General features: G+C 43.4%; 1 protein-coding gene across 2 annotated transcripts; it reads left to right on the forward strand.

The window, feature by feature from the left end:
- Positions 1-817: 817 nt before the first annotated feature.
- TUBA8 (tubulin alpha 8) lies at positions 818-18,838 on the forward strand. 2 transcript variants are annotated; one of them, XM_080810066.1, is made up of 5 exons: positions 818-971; positions 10,876-11,098; positions 12,579-12,727; positions 14,172-14,852; positions 18,526-18,838. In XM_080810066.1, exons 1-5 carry the CDS (start codon positions 969-971, stop codon positions 18,817-18,819), a joined length of 1,350 nt encoding a protein of 449 aa, XP_080666192.1. In that variant the 5' UTR covers positions 818-968; the 3' UTR covers positions 18,820-18,838. The 2 variants fall into 2 exon arrangements, with proteins under 2 accessions (XP_080666192.1, XP_080666193.1); XM_080810067.1 differs by having other exon boundaries at positions 892-971; positions 11,034-11,098.
- Positions 18,839-20,446: the final 1,608 nt, after the last annotated feature.

Consider the following 20,446-nt stretch of genomic DNA (forward strand, 5'->3'; position numbering starts at 1 on the left):
TCCCAGCCATCTCCAACTAGTAGGGGAAATCCCTTGCCCTTCAAGATCCTGTGGCCCCCAAGAGGAGGCCCTATTATTGGGCAAAGAGGAAGCCAGATCTCTGATATCACTTAGTACATTCTGGGCTTGAAAGTAGGAAGAGGGAGTGATGATAAATGGATCAAGAAAGAGATTTGAAAATAATGGTGGAAGAGTGATGTATACCGATAGAACAGTGGAAACAGAAACAGCTTAAGTATTGAGCACCTGCTGTGTACCTGGAGTTTTATGGTTTTATACATGTTATCTCAGGTAATTCTCCAGTAACCACATAGTCTTTGATGGAAGTAGAAAGAGGTTACTAGACCAGAGACTCAGCAACTTGCTCAAGCACAGACAGGTAAGAAGCAGAGCTGAGCCTGGAAGCCTACTCCTCCTAGCAGTGAGACCCGCACTCTCCTGGGTTTAGGATGACTGCCGTCAAGTAAACCCCAATCAGGTGGCTAGTGTTTGGTGGCAGGAAGAGAATGAAAGTTTGGGCAGTGACGAACATTTTGTCTAGCAGACCTTTTACATTTCTTTTCTAAGCAGCTTTCCAGCCAATGGCCGATCATACAGACTATGAGTGCGCCTTGGTAATAGGACTGCCTCCTCCACGGAGCCACGGAATCGCTGGGAACCTAACCGCGCAATTCCCAGCAGGAGCAGCGACCGAAGTTGCCGAGGGTGGACCCAGGGGCGGGGCGGGGCCGGGCCATCGCGGCTGCCTAGGGATTTGAGCCGGGAGTGGACGGGGAGGAGCAATTGTGACCTACCCCGGTCCCTCCCCTCCCTGGGCACTGTGATGCAGCAGGGCAGCTGCTGGCCCAGCATGTCTCTCCCCAGCCCCCTCCCGCCCAGTGTGTCACAACAGCGGAGGCGGCTGTATCTAGAGCAGTTGGGGTGGGCAGGCCCAGCTGGGAGGCGAGCCGGCGAGGAGAGCAGCCGCCATGGTGAGACTTTCCAGGTCCCGGGGCTGGGGGCCAGGGATCTGGGGCGCGCGGCTGGCACCAAGCCGAGAACCATATCTGCGAGGGGGCTAACAGATCCATCACTTTGGATCTGCAGAGCTTGAAGTCTCTTGGGGTTTCAGTTCAGGGTCGAGGAGGTCCCTGCCCTTGGGCGGAGGACACCCGTGCCCGTACCCTTTATAATATACATAAAGTAGAGATCTGAGGCGAATCGCCCCGCACAGGGACCTAGGGGAGATTTGCGCACGCAGGTGAGGAGAGGGAGGATACGAGAAGCGGGCGCGGACGAGGTGAGATTCTGAGGAATCCTCAGACGGGCAGCTCAGGGACTAGAGTGGGTTAAGTAGGAGACAGTCCAGGGATTCCAGATGGCTGAGGTGGGCTCCGGCGGCTGGGGGAGTGGGTGCAGTTAGGTCCCCAAATCCAATCAAATGAGACAGAGCCCCAGAATGTGACAGAGGACTTAGGGCATCACAGTCTCCCCTCGCTTGAGGTCATTTTCCTTTCTGTCTCTGAATATTCGTTTGGGCTTGGGTGGGGGGCATTTAAAACTTGAATGCTCTCAGCCACCCAGACACCTGGCACCCACGCCAATTCCCCAGTTTTTCCAGCGGTCGAAATCAGAAGGACTTTGGCGCACAGAAGTCTCCCTCAGAAGGCAAGGGGACCTCAGGACTTCTCTTTTTGTTTACTGTCATGGTTAAGGGCTCAGCGGTGGCTCCTTCCTCCCTCCCTGAAATCTATCTCCTCTTGCAGACGCAGATCCCACTTGGCTGGAGGGGGCCTCTCCAGGCTCTCTAGAATCCTTTCTGTGACCCTCCCCCTTCTTCCCCGGCAGTGGGTAAAATCGTTCCCAATCTATTTCCCTGAACGCCCGAAAACCCAGAATCTCCTTGCTCAGAGCCCTGGTATTTTGGTAGAGAAGGGGTGGATTGGGAGAGTTGGGTGGAGGAGGGGGACAGAATAAGCAAACCAGGGTCATGTTCTCTGGGCACTCTTGCTCTAGGTGTCAGCAATCAAGCAGGGCAGGCTAGAAAACCCTCCTCACCCAGCCTCTGCTCTTTTTTGGAAAGTGCCCAGGGCCTCTCGTTCTGGCTCCAGCTCTGTTTCTAGCTAGGGGTCTGTGCAGCAGCCTCTCTCTCTGGAGCACTGGGAGCTTTAAGAACTTGGGGGATATAGGTGATAGTGGCCAAAGGAATGACTCCTGTCTGAGGCCCCTCATGTGAGGCCATAGAAGAAGCCCAGAGAAGAATTTTGACTCCTGGCTCTGCAGCTAGCTTCAAGAAGTTCGATTAACCTCATTAGACGGGTTTTCTCATCTACAAAATGAAGAGGGGTTATGGTTACAATTTCCACAGCTCCACCTAGCTTTACTATTTTAAACTTCTTATTGTGGAGAATTTCAAACATATACAAAAAGGGAGAAAATGGTATAATGAACCCCAGTGTATGCCTCATCCAATTTCGACAATTATTTACTTATGACAAATCTTGCGTCATTTATTCCCCTTTCCCTCACTTCCTATTATTCTGAAGGAAATCCTAGGCATACTCAAAATTTGGTATTTAATATTTATACTATCTAGTATGTAGTGCTTTGTAATTTTCAAAGTGCTTTCTCTTGCATGTTTTAACTTTGACCTGAATGCTGTAGCGACTCTCAGAATAGAGCCTTAAAGGAGACTTACAAGGGAGCCAAGGATTATAATTTATTGACCATGTATTCAATAGGAAAGTTTCTGAAAATATCTAGTAAATAAAAATTTTAAACAGTAAAACCTTATTTTAAATGTGGCTATTTAACTGAAAACCTATGGTTGAATATTTTGAGAAGAGATTATCTTTTATTTATTTATTTTCTTTCTTTTATTTATTTTGAAACTGAATTTTGCATAGCAGGTTGTGTTTGAAATATTTAATTACATGGGCAGCATTGTCTTAATGGGAAAACATTTTTTTTTTTTTGGAAAACATTTTTTATTGGCCACTTCCTACTCATAGAACCTCTTTTTAAAAATCTCTTTACTCATTCATGGAAGGCTAGAATGACCCAACTAATAAATGAAGACCCAAAGAATTCCACCCTTGCAGAAAGGACTTTGCTTCCTTTAACAGATTAGATTGTCTCAGGCAGCCACCCTCCAGGATTCCCTTCTCTTGTGAGGGTTGGAGGGAGAAGGCTACTTCTGTGTTAAGAAGAATTAGATTAAGCATTTCTGTAGGTTTTGAGTAAGAAATGTATAACTAATCCTATAACTGAGCATTCTCATCTGCTCCCAGTGGCCTCCCAGTAAGCAGTTCTGGGAACTGAGGCTAGGACACCTTTGGGGAAAGTGGTATGGAGACTCCTGGCCAGGTGCCCCAAGCCAAGCCTGTGTCAACGATACCAGGGTACAGAGAAAGTGTCTGGGTTTATGGTGAGGTGAGGATATCTGCAGCACAGTCTCCTTAACTGCATTTCTTCTGAACAAGGGAGCACCGATTCAGATGGGGATAGGCAACAAAGAGCTTGTTTCCTCAAGAAAAAAAGTAGAGGGGAGAGTGTTTGGGGGGTGAAATGGACACTGCTTCTGTGTCTGCAGTCTTCTGCAAACTGCCCCCATGTAGGCAGGCATGGCTGAGCTCTGCAGGGTCCATACTTATTTTCTGACCTCAGACCACTTCTAGAGTCACCGCTGCCTCTGCCCTTCCCATTACTAAGCACAGATTCCCCCCAGACGTTGTTGGGGGTCCATGGCTCTGAGCAACAGAGGAGCCCTGATGAACAGAACTTCCCTCTGCAGTGGCTAGGGCAAAGGTGCTGGCTAAATGAGGAGGAGTTTTCATAGGAAGCTTCAGGCTCAAGTCAGGCCCATGCAGAGCTAGAGGGCTATTGCTGTTGCTGAGTGTCCTTTCGGGGGGTGGGGGGCTCCTGAGTGACCTTGAGAGGAAGATGAAAAGTTAAAAATAACTTCTGAGGGGAAAATAGCTGGTGAATTCAGGACTGGTGATATTGGGTGGGTGGACCCAACTGCTTCTTCCTTGGGGGAGAAAGAGGACCAACTGCTCCTTTTCCCTTTGGCTGCCAAGGGACCAGTAATGCTATCTGTGGCCTTTGTGGTTGACATTTCCACTGTCTGTGTCTTCCTGTTAGAATTTCTCCCAGATAATGAGAGAATGGGAAAATGAAATGGGTGCTATGTACCAGATTAAAACTCCTTAGCTGTCTCTCACACTTGTCCCCAATGTCAGCTAAAGCCTAAGGGCCTTCGGACACCAATGGGTCTCTTATATATATACTATATATATATAGTCTATATACTTAACATTCCTGCCATTCCTAAAGGTGGTCTTAATGTCATCGCTATTGCTGCCCTAAATGCAGTGCCTATAATCCAAGACCCCTCTCTTGAACTACTTTCACTCACTGATGTTAATTTAGGTCAAGTTTTTTTTCTTGCTTTTTCTGGCTTGCTATCTATTCTTTGTTCTGAGTGATTCTAAATATGCTGTACTTGAAGGGCTTTGAGCAGAGATAATTCAAGGAATCTTTTATGAGTCACAATTCTTCTTACTTTAGTTATTCCTCCATAACACTGTGGATCTACTTTTTATTAGTAGACCACATCTTTGACCTAGATCCTAAAATATAGGTGATTTATTAGCCCAGCCTGACAACTAGACATAATTTGATGTAATATGCTTCTGAAAGCAGCTGTGTGGCATTTGACCACATTCGTGCTCAAGAGATGTGGACTGGTCTCAGGTTTTCATGTGTCATATACCGCTGGTCTGTGTCAATTCCTTTCCTAGATAATATGCCAGTTTTATTGTTTTATGATACTTCAAAATGATTTTTGAAGCTACAAATCTCCTTCCACAGAGGGTCTTAATTAGCTGATCTTAGTCATCTGAGAACAAAATAAAAGGGATGACTAATATTAAAATAGAAATAATATAAGATTGATGTAAGAAAAGGTTTCTTATAGTGGAATTATAATAGGGCTGTAAAGTTTTAGAAATTCTTTTTTGATATTCTGCAAAACATAGGTTCCCCTCCCCATGGAAGATGAAGGTAGGTGGCACAGATGTCTCATCTGTTCTGTTTTTCAAGAGCCTACACATCAGGCAAACTGCATGATTTGTGGGACTTGTCCTAAATTTTCCTGCCTCTTGTTAACATTGCTCCTAAGCTCAACTAAAATGATCATTTTGGCATGTTTTTAAAACTTGTCAAGGTCGCTGCAAATATTCCTGTTCCAGGAAACCAAGCCAGAGTTGTTTTTTTCTCCTTTGAACTCCCATTGTCTCTTCAGCACTGCCTACTCTTTTGTTAAATAGATTATAAGACCCCTCAGTGCAGAGATTTCATTCTAATCATCCCTATATTTGTTAAGCACCCACTACATTCAAGCACTGTGCTTGATACCGGGGATGTACTGAGTAAGCAGGGGTTCCTTGCCCTCACAGATCTTTTTCTCTCTGCTAGGAAGTCAGAAAATTGAACAAGCAGCTATAATAGGGTGTGATAAATACAATGTTAGAGAAGAAGTGGATCTTGGGAACATATAGTAGGGAACCTGTGCTGGTTTGTGGTTTCCCAGACTTCCTGTATGAAGTGAATTTAATGAATAGGAGGAGTAGGAGTTAGCCTAGTACCTTTCCATACCTTCTTACACATAATAACACAATAAATATTTGTCGTAGGAATAAACAGTGGGTAACTTTTGTAGTTATACCAGCACTAGGTCTGTGTAAGTATATGTCATACTTTTCTTGAGGAAAGGAAACTCCTGTATTAGGTCTGTCCATCTCCCTCATCTTCACCCTCTGGATTGCTGGGCAGAGAGGTCCAGCAGCTCATAGGGGACCCCTTTCACCTCACAGCATCCCTGGAGCACAGAAGTGGTCTGAGCTCTACAAGCCCAGATTCAAAATGGAACTGAGAGAGAGAAATACCGTGAGAGAAAACATGAGCGCTGATTGGCTAGATAGGGAAATCTGAAATCTGAGTTTGGAGCAAATTTAGGACTTAAATATCCTCTGCTGGGTCAGCTTCTTCTATACTTTGGCCCCCTCCCTGTCCTTGTACACATCAGCCCTGAAAAAAGATTCTTGGTTCTATCAGAGAAGGATGACCCATTTTCAAAGAGGCTGCCACCATAAGCCATTCTCAGTTTCTTTCTGCACTGAGCTTTTTTCTGTTTGGAGTTTTGCTATAGAAGCTTGGCCTTGCTATATACACTATCAGGCTTGTGTGGATGTAGATGTGGGCACACCCCAGGGCCCTGGAAGTTCAGAGTGCAAGTGAGGCTAGAGGTTGTGTGGTGTAAGGGAAAGAACTCAGGCTGAGGTCGGAAGACCTGGGTTCCAGTCTGGGCTCTTGCTGCAGAGCTGTGAAATCTTGAATCTGTCCCTTTACCTTTCTCAGCCTCAGATTTTTCATCTGTAAAATGGGGAGGGAATTATATTTGGTGACCTACGAGGCCAGTATAGTTCTAGTGTCCTAAACATTTACAGTTGACATAGCATCCCTGGTTATGCCAGATAGATGACCTCTCTTCAGCATGAGGGGTGACCTCACAAGGCCATCAGCTCTGGGTCTGCTCTGTGTTTATCTATGTAGAACTTCCAGGGAGGGAGATGGGGATGGTGATCAGGCAGTGGTTGGAGAAGGCTAGCTCCGTGCACTGACAAATTAGTTCTTTTTTTTTTTTTTAAAGATTTTATTTATTTATTTGACAGACAGGGATCGCAAGCAGGCAGAGAGGCAGGCAGAGAGAGAGGAGGAAGCAGGCTCCCCACTGAGCAGAGAGCCCGATGTGGGGCTCGATCCCAGAACCCCGGGATCATGACCTGAGCTGAAGGCAGAGGCTTTAACCCACTGAGCCACCCAGGCGCCCCTGACAAATTAGTTCTTAATATTATTAGTTGAATAATGACTAAGTGAAGTAGGACAGGAAGAGCCTGGGCCCTGCAGGATAAGATAATTATGGTGAATGGAATCTTTACTCCCATTCTTCCTGTAGTTTCTTTCTTTTGAGTGTGAAAAAATTTTAATCTCTGGAATAGAACCATAATGCCACCATACATATATGATCTAGATTTAATAATAATAATAATTATTATTTTTCTCCATTTTTATTTTATCTGCTGTGTTTGTTGAAGTATTTTTTTAAAAAGATTTTATTTATTTATTTGACAGAGATCACAAGCAGGCAGAGAGGCAGGCAGAGAGAGAGAGGGGAAGCAGGCTCCCCGCTGAGCAGAGAGCCCAATTCGGGGCTCGATCCCAGGACCCTGAGATCATGGCCTGAGCTGAAGACAGAGGCTTTAACCCACTGAGCCACCCAGGCACCCCTGTTGAAGTATTTTAAAGTAAAATACAGACGTCATGGCATTTTGCCCCAAATGCTTTGGAAGTGACCCTCAAAAACTAATGATGTACTCTATGTTGGCTAACTGAACATAATAAAAAAAAAGTGACTCTAAAAATTAAGGACATTGTTATACCTAAATATACTTTCATTATCATCCTTAACAAAATTAATCAATTTCTCTGTTTGTCTCCCAGATAATTTTTGATTTGTTCAAATCAGAATTCAGGCAAAGTGCACATACTACATGTGGACTTGTGTTTCTTGTTTCTTTTGATATGGAACAATCTCTCCTATCATCTTTATTTTTCATGAACTAAAAAGATTGTATCAACTGTCCTGTAGAATATTTCACCTTCTGGATTTATTTTATTGTTTTCTCATGATGTCACTTATCACTCTGATCCTGGTGTTTTCTACCATTTGAAAACTAAATTTTAAGTGTTTAATAGTGCAGCGGCTCTTTCTGCCCATAGGTTCTTTTCCTGTGCTTTAATAAACCACAATTTTGCACCAAAAAAAAATGTTTAGTAGATTAAGGCTGAGTTTTGTTTGTTTGTTTGTTTGTTTGTTTTAGAGAGTGAACACAAGAGCAAGACTGAGTGGGGTGGGAGGGGCAGAAGGAGAGAGAGAGAGAGAATCTTAGGCAGGCTACAAGCCCAGTGCAGAGCACAAGGTGGGGCTCGATCTCACAACCCTGAGATCATGACTTCAGTCAAAATCAAGAGTTGCTTAACCAACTGAGCCACTCAGCCATCCCGAGGCTATGTATAAGAATTCCTCAGGGGTGATGTTGTCATGTTGCATCACATCAGGATGTTCTTAATGTCTGGTTCTCTCACTATCAGTACTGTTAAGATTGATCCCCGTGTTTGGCTAACAACTGTTGTGGTTACTTTTCCCCCTTGTAACCTGTAAATAACAGTGATGCTTTAATGCTATGTGAATATCCATTCTTTTCCCATCAACCTTTCAGTTAATGGTGTTGGCATCCTTGTCCAAATCAGTTACGCGATTAGGGATTGTAATATGGCAACATTTCTTAATATATCATTCCTTGTCCATTTATTAGCTGATATTCTTCAGTTAAAAAAAAGAGCTTTCCCTCATAAACCGTGCTATTTGGGGACAAATGAGTTATTTGTTTTCTTTTCTTGATAACACTAAGGAGTTGTGGATTTTTATATACATCTTGTTCCAATCAAGTACCATTATTCTTCATTTTGGTGCTCATACTGTCTCATTTTTGGCAGTGGAAGTTTCTTCAAGTTGGTTTCTGAGATCTTTTGACGTCATCCCAATCTGTGTTAGCTTCTGTGCTTTCAGGCACCATAAAACGTTCCAGGCTCATCTTGTACGTTCCTTGCCCCAGACCTCGAACTCTTCGTTTCTCCCAGGAGCTCTGGTTCCTGTTAGTGGGGAATGGTATTAAGGGATCTTCCTTTTCTCTTGATTGGTGTAGCCACTCTTGGGTTTTGGAAGCATCTATGAACATATCAGTTATTTCTGAGATTCTTTTATACTTCCAGTTACTCTAAATTAGTTTAACAAGGAAAATAGCTCTTCCTGAGGGGTGTATATGTGTGTGTGTCTCTAACTTTCCACCTGGGTTTCTTCTGGATGGAGAATAAAGCTACAAGGTATTATCATAATGAAAATAATAATGGTAAAGGCAAAAACAACATAATCATGGCTAAATTATTATTTTCATTAAAAAAATTTTTTTTAAAGATTTTATTTATTTGACACAGAGAGGGTGAGGGAGAGAGAGAGACAGAGAGCAAGCACAGAAGGGGGAATGGCAGGCAGGGGAGAAGCAGGCTCTCTGTTGAGCAAGGGGCTCAATCCCAGGACCCTGGAGCTTGATCCCAGGATCCTGATTATCATGACCTGAGCCAAGGCAGCCATTTAACCGACTGAGCCACCCAGGTGCCCCTAACTTACTATTTTCAGATGAGGCAAAGTTAGTTAACTTTGAGGCTGAGTTAACAGCCAAGGTCACACAGCACAGCAAGTAAATTGAGAAGGCGAGATTTAAACCCTGGGGTGTGGACAACTTTGTGAGTGGAACCTTTCTCTGGCCACCAGACTCATGGAAATGTAGCTGGGTTGTATTCCCAGATAGGGCTATGTTTCATACTGGCTGCTGTGAACACACGTGCTCTATGCGCCCTAAGGCAAGGGCAGGTGTAAGATAGGTACTCATTTCTAAAATTGAATTAGGGGGTAATGGGTCCTGGCACCTCTGGCTCTTTGAGGTGTTATTTGGGGCAGCTGCCCTGTTCCCTTGCCCAGAGAACCTACAAGTTCCCTCTGACTCCATGTGTTTCAATGCCCAGCCAAATTTTCTGGAGGCTTTGCTCCTGGCTTGGGTTACCTAGCTGGAAAATGCCAGGTAGGGTCATGGATAAGAATAGAAACCCATGGATGAAGCACATGCTTCCCATCTGGACTCTAGCAGTCCTCACAGGCACAGAGCCACTTTGTGTTGGCCACTGCTTCCTCATTGGCGGGAGGTGATGTGATCATGATTTCTGGTGAAACCCCAGCTTCTATTAATACACAGACATTCATATTCTCTCTCTCTCTCTCTTTTTCTTTCTGCCACACACACAGCCACACACCCACCCATTCTCATCCTCAACTATTAGTATTATGATCAATCAGGTAATTGTGGCTTCATACCAGAGTAACAAAGAGGTAAGGGCCCTCTAAAGGTCAGCTTTAATATGTGGCCTGACATAGACAAGGGAGCAAATTACGGTGGCTACAAAGAAATTTTCCAGCTTCAGTGAGGAACCTAATTTAGATTCCCAACAAATCATGCATTCTCAACTCTCCTTTGCTGATGTAACAGTCTTTTCTTCTTCCTACATTTGTAGCCAGAACACTAAAGACACTCATGATACCTAGTTACAAAATATTTTCCTTCCATGAGTGTTTATCTGCTCTATGATATTCTGAGACTCTGTGAATGAGTGAGTGAGTGTGTGTGTGTGTGTGCATGAGAAAGAGAGGGAGAGGGAGGGAGATGAATGGAGGGAGAGAGAGAGGGAGAGAGAAAGAGGGGCTGTTGTCTAGGAAGGTCAGGGCTTAGGCATGAATATGAATGCTGCCACTGTGTATGCTAGGGAATTTATGGTCAGTTTCTGCTGCTATCATTGGTTCATCCTTTGACCTCCTTCATCAGCACAGGAATTTCATGGTTTGGAATTAGCCCCTTGTTTTATCAGTATAGCTGCCCTCTTTTTCCTTTTCTTGGCACAAAGGATTAACCTGGGAAACAAACTTTGGAGCAAGCCATAAAACCGATTCTTCCTCAGAGCCAAGTCTCAGTCCAGACTGAGGGGGTTAGGGTTAGACACCTGACACCTCAGGTCCCACCTGGTATTATATGGCATGGTTGGAGGGATGGATATCCTGTGAGTTGAATGCTAGGGAGAGAAAAGTCCTCAGGTGTGCAGGATAAAGCACAAGGGCATAACCAAGGCCTGGGACTCTCTGACCTTGATTCTGCACTCTTCTCACAGCGGGAGTGCATATCAGTCCACGTGGGTCAAGCAGGAGTTCAGATTGGCAATGCCTGCTGGGAGCTCTTCTGTCTGGAACATGGCATCCAGGCAGATGGCACCTTTGGTGTCCAGGCCAGCAAGGTCAACGACGATGACTCATTCACCACCTTTTTCAGTGAAACTGGCAATGGGAAACATGTGCCTCGGGCTGTCATGGTAGATCTGGAGCCTACTGTAGTAGGTGAGTATGGGCTAGGATCCTTTCTACAGAAAACAACATGAAGCTGCAGAGCCTTTGGTCCATGATAGCTAAGGAAGCAGAATATCTAACTGGAAGGTGGGGTGGCTCAGCTAGAACCTCCCCACCCCACCCCACACTTACTTCTGTCAATTTCTTGAAATCTCCACAGTCTGGTGGAGTCTCACAATAGATACCACAGGTCTCTGCTCCCCCATTACAGCTGTAACCTATGCAGAACAAAATACCCTGTACTTAAACCCCTTAAACCTGTTGAGAAAGATCCAAATTGAGAGAGTCTTAACTATGTGCTAAGAGTAGAAAAATAAAAATAATTTTAGGAATTATGAGAGGTCTCCAAATAGTCAATTCTCCAAAGTATAGGTTTCTGATTCTATAATAATTGCAGTCTTTTCTCATGGGTCTGGTATAACCTGGAAGTATTTTACACAAAATGAAATAATAGCAGACACATTCTCTTAAAGCCAGAGGTTGCTGCAGTTCTAGAAGGAAGCTCCTCTGGATCCTAGAAAACAGACTTGTGTTGGAACAGGGTTCTTGGTGCTTCATCTTTCCCTTGAGTATTCCTCCCCACCACCCCTTCATCATTTCCTTTGCGTATGATTCCTGGGTCAATCCTCAGCTTAACATCAGGATTTCCTCAGCTTCAGCGCTGGTTCACCAAGCAAGGGATGGGTAAGTTTCACAGAGATATCTGGGCTAATGTCTGTAATGCCTAAACACTAATTTCTAGGGGCAACAGACTACAGGTACACAAGCCTTGGATACTTTGTACAAATACAAAATGTGCTGATTACCCTCCCAGGCACTATGCAAATGAGTGATTTCCCTGGGTGGGGACATAGAGGAACTCTGAAGAAAAGAGGACATGTAATTGGGGCTTGATACATCTTGGTCTGCCATATATCTACTTTGTGTGGACCCTTCTAGGACTTGGAGCATAGCTCTGCTTCAAAGTCATTCTAAAATATCTCTAGTGCCTGACATATATTAGCTTAGGGGTGGGACAATTCCTGGGAGAGCAGATCCCCTGGAACCTTTCTCTGTATCCCTAGAACATTTTAGTGCAAATGAAATTGGGTTAAAGTTTTGGGTAACCTTGCAGCATGAAAGAAAAAATAAAAAGGAAGACTTAAGGGGCCAAGGTAGAAAGAAGAAGGGGCAATCAGCTTTGGTGTTTGGTGAACTTTGTGAACCTAATGCTTTTAGAAGTTCCTGCCAGCAGAGCAGAAAAGCTTCTCTTTGCCTGAGTCACAGGCTTCTGTTTCTATTAGTGCCTATGTTACCCTGGAATTCTCTCAACCTTTTGCAGATTTATTATAGGGTTGTCTGGTTTTACCTCAGTGGAGTTTTAAAGGTAGAGGAAATGGAGACCCAGAAAAGTATTATATGATATCTAATGAGGGATGCATCTCCTCTATAAACAATGTGGTAAGACCTAATGGTTTCTGTCTCTTGGTAGATGAAGTTCGGGCGGGAACCTACCGTCAGCTCTTCCATCCAGAGCAGTTGATCACAGGGAAGGAGGATGCAGCTAACAACTATGCCCGGGGCCACTACACAGTGGGCAAGGAGAGCATCGACCTGGTGCTGGACCGCATACGGAAGCTGGTAAGTATGAACAAGGGTAGGGAATTGATGAGTCAGGCTAAAAGTGACAGAATTAGTGGAAGCATGTGGCCCCTGGCTACAGAATAGAGCTCCTAAGATTTGGGAATTTTTGCTTATGTTCTGTAAGAAGCATTCACAGGGATGATGCCCCTTCCTCCACCTGGACATCGTGAACTACACTACAAGCCAATGCCCTACTAATTCTTATCAGTACTATACGGTAGTATCTGGAGGAAATTCCATGTATAAAGAAGGCTAGCTCTTTGCTTGTTGGAAGCATAGGTTAACACAGAATTTAACTTGGAAGAGGAGAGGAAGAGATTGTTGATACTTTTGAGCACTTACAAAAGCCATTACAAATAACAATTAGATACATTCCTTCACTTAATTCCCTTAATAATGATACATAGGAAGTAATTTACCTGTACTTTACAGATGAAGAAATTGAGGGCCAGTGTGGCTCAATAATTTAGCTGGATCAAACAACTAGAAAGTGGCAGAGTTGGGATTTAAATCAGGTTGTTTTGGCTAGAAAGCACTGAGTTGTATGGTGGGCCACTTTATCACCTTGAGCTTTCATTTTCTTATCTTTACAATGGAAATGGTTGGACTTAATCAGGGGTTCTTGGGAGCTAAGGGTGCCAAATTTTTGCATATCTTCACTTTTTCTGTTTAGTGGAGGGCTCACAGGGGTTATCTGTCTCAAAGCTCTCTGTGGGCCCCAAAAGTTCAGAACCAGTATCATAGATCATACCCAGTGGGAAAATTTGTGACTGTCTGAATTCTCTTAGTTCTCATAAAAGCTAACATTGAGTACTTACTACGTATCAAGTCTTTGCTCAGCATATCATGCAATCTCATTTGATAATCACAATAACCTTGTGAGATGAGTTTTTTTTTTTTTAATTGCCCTACTTTAGTCAGGAAGAAACAGTGATCTGGAGAGGTTCCATAACTCGCTCAAGTTTTTACAACTGGGAAATGACAAAATTGGTACTAAAACTCAGGTTCTCTGACTCCATTTATATCTCTGAAATTTGTACACTGAGCTGCCTTTCAAGGCGGGGCTGAGATGTATAGTCAGCAGCTCCCACAAAACCAATGACAAGGGCAGGGAAAATGGGCAAGGAGTTGGGGTTCTCAAAGGGTAAAGCTATTAACCACTGTGGTTCTGAAACTCTATTCAACCAAGCCACTGGGCTGGAGTCTTCCATATACCTAGTGGCATGTACCTGTGCAGTTTGCCACCCTATATATTTTAGCTAGTCCTCTCAAGATCAATCCAACTCCTTTTATCTTACTTCTTCAAGGCTGTTTTGATTTTACTGACATAAAAATGTTGAGGGATAGAGTGGGGGCAGATAGGATTGCCTGCCTTTGTTCACATGAGGGTATTCTCATAAACTTGTCTTCATCATTTCTTCTCATGTTCTACTCTCCCCAGACAGATGCCTGCTCTGGCTTGCAGGGCTTTCTGATCTTCCACAGTTTTGGAGGGGGCACTGGCTCTGGCTTCACTTCTCTGCTGATGGAACGGCTCTCCCTAGATTATGGCAAGAAGTCCAAGCTAGAGTTTGCTATCTACCCAGCTCCTCAGGTCTCTACTGCAGTGGTGGAGCCCTACAACTCCATTCTGACCACCCACACCACACTGGAACATTCAGATTGTGCTTTTATGGTGGACAATGAAGCCATCTACGACATCTGCCGCAGGAACTTAGACATCGAGCGCCCCACCTATACCAACCTCAACCGCCTCATCAGCCAGATTGTGTCCTCCATCACTGCCTCTCTCCGCTTTGATGGGGCCCTTAATGTGGACCTCACTGAGTTCCAGACCAACCTGGTGCCCTACCCCCGCATCCACTTCCCACTGGTCACTTATGCACCCATTATATCTGCTGAGAAAGCCTATCATGAACAACTCTCTGTGGCTGAGATAACCAGCTCCTGCTTTGAGCCTAACAGCCAGATGGTGAAGTGTGACCCAAGACATGGGAAGTACATGGCCTGCTGCATGCTCTACCGGGGGGACGTGGTACCTAAGGATGTGAATGTTGCTATTGCTGCCATCAAGACCAAGAGAACCATTCAGTTTGTAGATTGGTGTCCCACAGGCTTTAAGGTGAGAGCTGATGACTTAGGGAGAAGATAGACAATTAGAGAAGCAGGAGGAGATTACCAGGGAGAAGGGAGGAAGATGAGTAAATTCCAGGGTCTTAGATATACAATTCCATGGGAGCTTCAGGCTTCATGGGATGATATGGGGAGAGGGCTTAAGACAAATATAACCATAATTTCATTAGTTCATTCATTTTAGGTAAGAAAAAATTTGGGAAGATTATTGCAAGAAGGGGGAGGAGGACAATTATGATACTCGGAGGGGCAATACTGCAGTAGGGAGAAGCCACCTGCTGCTCATACCCTAACATCTGCAAGCATCTCAAAGGTCAGGAAGAAAAGGGCTTTTTTCTAATAAGGAGGAGTGAACAGGCTAGAAGGAACCCATGCAGGCAAGTGGGATGAACAGGATGAATGAGTGAAGGTACCTGTAATCTGACAATAGATCAGAGAATGGAGTTAACCAAGTTATTCAAGTTACCAGAGAGATAAAATTCCCTCCTTTAACAAAATATGTGTTCCTCTCCCAATTTATTTTTGAAAAATTAAATATTCATCCTGTAAGCCTTAATTAACTTAGAGTGAGGATATTTATGGTGATTATAGGATAGTGAGTCACTTATTTTGTGAAGCCCTGACATTTTCCATTAACCAGGAATAAGCAGAAGCTGGGGAAACCTATTGTAGATCAGGTGTCTGCAATCTGGAAAATGCCAAACTCTGAGGGTTAGTGGGTAGATACAACATCCTGGGAAAACCCATGGATCTCAGAACTAGTGAATACTGAGTGTCAGAAGTTACTCCTTTGAGTTGCACTGGTAAGGCATGCAGCTGGCTCTGTGCTTATGAACTGCTTGATCACTTTGTCCTGTGGTCCCACTGTCTTTAATCAGATTCCACTATCAAAATAGCTACCATCATTTACGTTAGTTAGTAACCCCCAGCCATGCCTTTAATAGTTCAGAGGTTCACTCAGCACCAGGGATGGTTATACCAGTTGCTAGATATACAGAGATGAGCATGCCCGTTTTTCCCTGATGGGACTTACAAAAACAAGGCATCATGTACCAGTCTCTTGACTGACCTATTTGTATATTAGGCTTTGACCGAGCTCATCTCCTTTTGTAGCATTTTTCCTCACTGCTGTACTCCTAGCTATACACACAGTCTTTCCCCCCTAGACTACACCAGTTTTTAATCAGTTTTGGCCATTCTTGTGAAAACTGAGGAGATTTTCCAAAATATGGAGTTCTTTTTAAATGTTTAAAATGGAAACAAACAACAAAACAAGCTAGTAGGAAAAAAATAGGAAAAAAGAAAAAATGAGATATGAGGGTGGTGGGGAATTTACAAAAAGGAGATGCCCCTCATTTTTTCTCTTTTATTTTAAGCTGAAGTTTGGGCATTATATCCAGAAAGATAGGTAGGGCTAGCATCTTTAGGTGATTTTCAGAAAAGCTCATGTTTGTTAAACTTCATCCTCTCATATCCTCCCCAAGGGTATTTGTTCCTATTTGACGCACTTGAAGGGATAATTACTCTTCGAGAGAAGACAGTTAGCTCCAGGTACAAAGTTTTTTGCTGGTCAGGGTCAGATCTAGCAAAATTTGTGATACAGCAAAGTTATATTCATTGTCCTTTCCCTTCTCATTTTTGGTCCTTTGCCCCTGTATCAGCATCACCTCTACCAACAAGATGCTACTTTTGTCTAAAAGGAGTAATAGATGATGTGAATTCATTTAATGGGCTACCCACCTTGACTATATAGCCTGCTGCAACTCCCACTTACATCTCAAGAGGACATGCATTTTATTTTATTTATTTTTTAAAAAAGATTTTACTTATTTTTTGACAGAAAGAGAGATCACAAGTAGGCAGAGAGGCAGGCAGAGAGAGAGAGAGGAGGAAGCAGACTTCCTGCGAAGCAGGGAGCCTGATACAGGGCTTGATCCCAGGACCCTGAGACCATGACCTGAGCTGAAAGCAGAGGCTTTAACCCACTGAGCCACCCAGGCACCCTGAGGACATGCATTTTAAAGCTATGAAATTAAGAGGCTGACAGTTAAGGCATGATGACCTGGGTAGGAGAGCTATTTTTTGGATAGTATTTTGGTTCTCAGTGTCCCTTAAATATTATCATGGTTTGGGGCGCCTGAGTGGCTCAGTAGGTTAAAGCCTCTGCCTTCGGCTCAGGTCATGATCCCAGGGTTCTGGGATCGAGCCCCGCATCGGGCTCTCTGCTCGGCAGGGAGCCTGCTTCCTCCTCTCTCTCTGCCTGCCTCTCTGCCTACTTGTGATCTCTGTCTGTCAGATAAATGAGTAAAATCTTAAAAAAAAATCTTCCTTATTAAAAAAAAATATTATCATGGTTTGTTACTTTCAACTTCTTCCAGTTTCCTACAGTTTTGTTTCTGGGATTAGCTTGGATTTGGGATATGTGTATAGGGAGGAGGGAGATTTCTCAGATAGTGCCCCTAACATCAGATTGGGCTAGGCTTAGCTTATAGGACCCTGCCATGCTATCAGATCTTGGGAATTTGGCTTCTCCAGGCAAGTTTTAATTAACTTTCTTTGATGGAAGTCCTTGCTTTTCTTCTAACCAGCCTCACTCCCCTCAGATGTGGGGCTGCATTAACATTAATACCATCTCCAGGAACTTTTGGATTTTAAAATTTATTGCTCTGGATTATCTCCATGATTTTTTAAAAATTTAAATTCAATTAGCCCAGGTATAGTACATCGTTAATCTTTGATATAATGTTCAATGATTCATTAGTTGAACATAACACTCAGTAATCATCATATCACGTACCCTCTTTAACTCCCATCACCCAGTTACCCCATCCCCCTACCCACCTCCCTGATCTTTTAAACAGACCTTTGCCTTTGGCAGAGAATTTTCCCTAAATTTGTTGACAGTATAACTAAGAGAAACTTTACATGACCTTGTGGAAAAGAGTAAACTTCAAGTCTAAAAATTAATTTGCCTCTAAAGGGGATCTATTTCCTTTTAAAGATAAACATGTATTGTACACCCCCCCCACCCCTTAATAATAATCTCACTCACTACTCTCATTTGTCTACTTGGATCTCCCCCACTAACATTTCTACCTATTTCCAGCCCTGTACTCCTCCTTTTCTTTTCTTTTTTAAAAAATATTTTATTTATTTATTTGCTGGGGGGAGGTGCAGAGAGAGAGTGCGAGCTCACAAGCAGGGGAGTGGAAGGCAGAGGGAGAAGCAGACTCCCTGTTGAGCAAGGATCCTGATGTGGGACTTGATCCTAGGACCCTGAGCCAAAAGAAGATGCTTAACTCCCTGAGGGACCCAGTCATCCCTGTTCTCCTCCTTTTCTTTTGCATTTTTATTTTGTCTCCAAGTTTCAATTTAAATTCCATCTAGTCTTTTACAGTCTTTAGATTTTATAGCCCTTCTCTTGAATTTGCTTGCACCCAGTTCTGCTCACTTTTAACTTCTCTTTAACACTCACCTCTTTCTACCTGTCCATTTCTCCAAACCTTTGGTTCCTCCTTTTCACATTCAGGCCTGCTCCCATTCCCAACCCATGGCTCTTTCTTGCTACCACACCATGTTACCAAGATATAACCCCATCTTGAGTTATCTTTTGGCTGTTCTGCATTGCATTTGACTGCTCCTCTTCTTTCTCTGTTCCTCAGGTGGGCATCAACTATCAGCCACCCACTGTGGTGCCAGGAGGGGACCTGGCCAAAGTCCAGCGGGCTGTTTGCATGCTGAGCAACACAACTGCAATTGCGGAGGCCTGGGCCCGCCTGGACCACAAGTTTGACCTCATGTACGCCAAACGGGCCTTTGTGCACTGGTATGTTGGAGAGGGAATGGAAGAAGGAGAATTTTCTGAGGCCAGGGAGGACCTGGCTGCTCTGGAGAAGGATTATGAAGAAGTGGGGACTGATTCATTTGAAGAAGAAAATGAAGGCGAGGAGTTTTAAATATAACACTTTCCCCTTGGCTGTGTCTCTTTATTTATGCTTCTCCACTCAAAGCACATTTAACTATTCCAAGAATAATAGACTACACTCCTAAGCCCAGCCTAATTTCTGTTTTCCATTGGAAGAGGCATCTGACACCAGTGCCTGGGTGAAAATCGAGGCTGAGCTGTTCAGACCCTCCCTTGGGTAAAAGTAGCTTTGTGTCACTAAAAAAAAATGAGAGTCACTGTCTCTAGGTTAGGGTGAAGCAGGTTACATGTTGTGAAGAGGCCTAATCAGGATTTTAAATGCTGTATTAGTCTGGGCCCACCCCAAAATGCAGCCTACTGGCTGTGGAAGGATCTGAGCATTGGAAGATTCCAGGAAGGGAGTGGCAGTTTTAGAGAGTGAGAAGACAGACACATTTCCTGCCCTTGTAAAAACACAAATAAATGAATGAGATAATTCAGGTAGTGTTAACTGATATAAAGTTAAAAAAAAAAAAAAACATGATGAGGGAATAAGTTTCTGGGGGAGTGCTCCTTTAACCTGGGTGGTCAAAAAAGGCTACATGGAGACCTGAGCAACAGAAGAGAGCATCATTTGAAGTTCTGGAGTTAGAGAATGCTGGACATAGAGCAAAACACAGATGTGGGAACAAGCTTAGTGTGAGATGGAGATGAGATCCGAGAACCAAGCTGGGGCCAGAGTGTATTTAGTCTATAGACCATGGTAAGGAGTTCAGATTTTTCTCTAAGTGAAACAAAAATTTGGAGGGTTTAAAGCAGGATATAATATACTTTATATATGTACATACATTTCTCTAATCCTTCCAACAATCTCAAATGGATAATCTGCTCATTTTATAGATGAAGAAACTGGGGTTTACAGAGTTGATATATTGCACAAAGTAAGAAGAGCTCAGAGAGCAGGGACTACGAATTCTATTCTCTTTTGTCCACCCTATACTGTTTCTATGCCTTGGTATCTGTGCCCAGGTTTCAACTGCTGCTTCATAGAATGATGGATGGAGGAGAAATAAAAGTCTATAACATTTACGAAAGAGAGGATGAGTTAATGCATCTTTTCCCTGAAGTTGGCAGCTCTGGTAGGATTTTAGGAAAATCAAAAAACTGTTCTGATGAAGCTACTATTGGTAAAATACCCAGAGTTGGGACCATAGTAGGTCCCTGTGTTTTAAATGTAAATTTTGTTAATTATTGATTTTCCCTAATTTTTATTGTATATTCCTTGGAAGCCCTGAGAAAAATAGAATAAAATGCTCCAAGAAAAGGAAGGTTAGGTAAGAAGTAATGCTAATCACTGTTAGAGGATTGTTTTCAGAGAGCATTTAACTTTTCTCTAAAACAAAATTGCCGCTGGCCCCACTATTCTGAGTTGTTAAGGGCCACTGAGTCAATCTCAGTGGACTCAACTTTTCTATTACAATGCAAATCTACTAAGGGATTGAAAACTTATGTTGTGAGTCTAAACTGTCTACATTAAAAAACTAGTTTTTTTTTTTTTTTTTTAGGTCTTGTGACAAACTTATAATGCTGGGCATTTTAGGGATTATGAAAGTGAGAGAGTAAGTGGGCCAGTAAGAATGGATATCAATACTGATACTAATTAGATTTTGTAGTGCTTA

This window comes from Martes martes (assembly GCF_963455335.1).
Source record: "Martes martes genome assembly, chromosome: 8".
In the NCBI taxonomy this organism is placed as follows: domain Eukaryota; kingdom Metazoa; phylum Chordata; class Mammalia; order Carnivora; family Mustelidae; genus Martes; species Martes martes.

Bases quoted from the DNA above. Each gene is read 5' to 3' on its own strand.
- TUBA8 (XM_080810066.1), top strand. The intron at 11,099-12,578 runs GTGAGTATGGGC...GTCTCTTGGTAG, and splicing joins TCTGGAGCCTACTGTAGTAG to ATGAAGTTCGGGCGGGAACC. The intron at 14,853-18,525 runs GTGAGAGCTGAT...TCTGTTCCTCAG, and splicing joins GGTGTCCCACAGGCTTTAAG to GTGGGCATCAACTATCAGCC.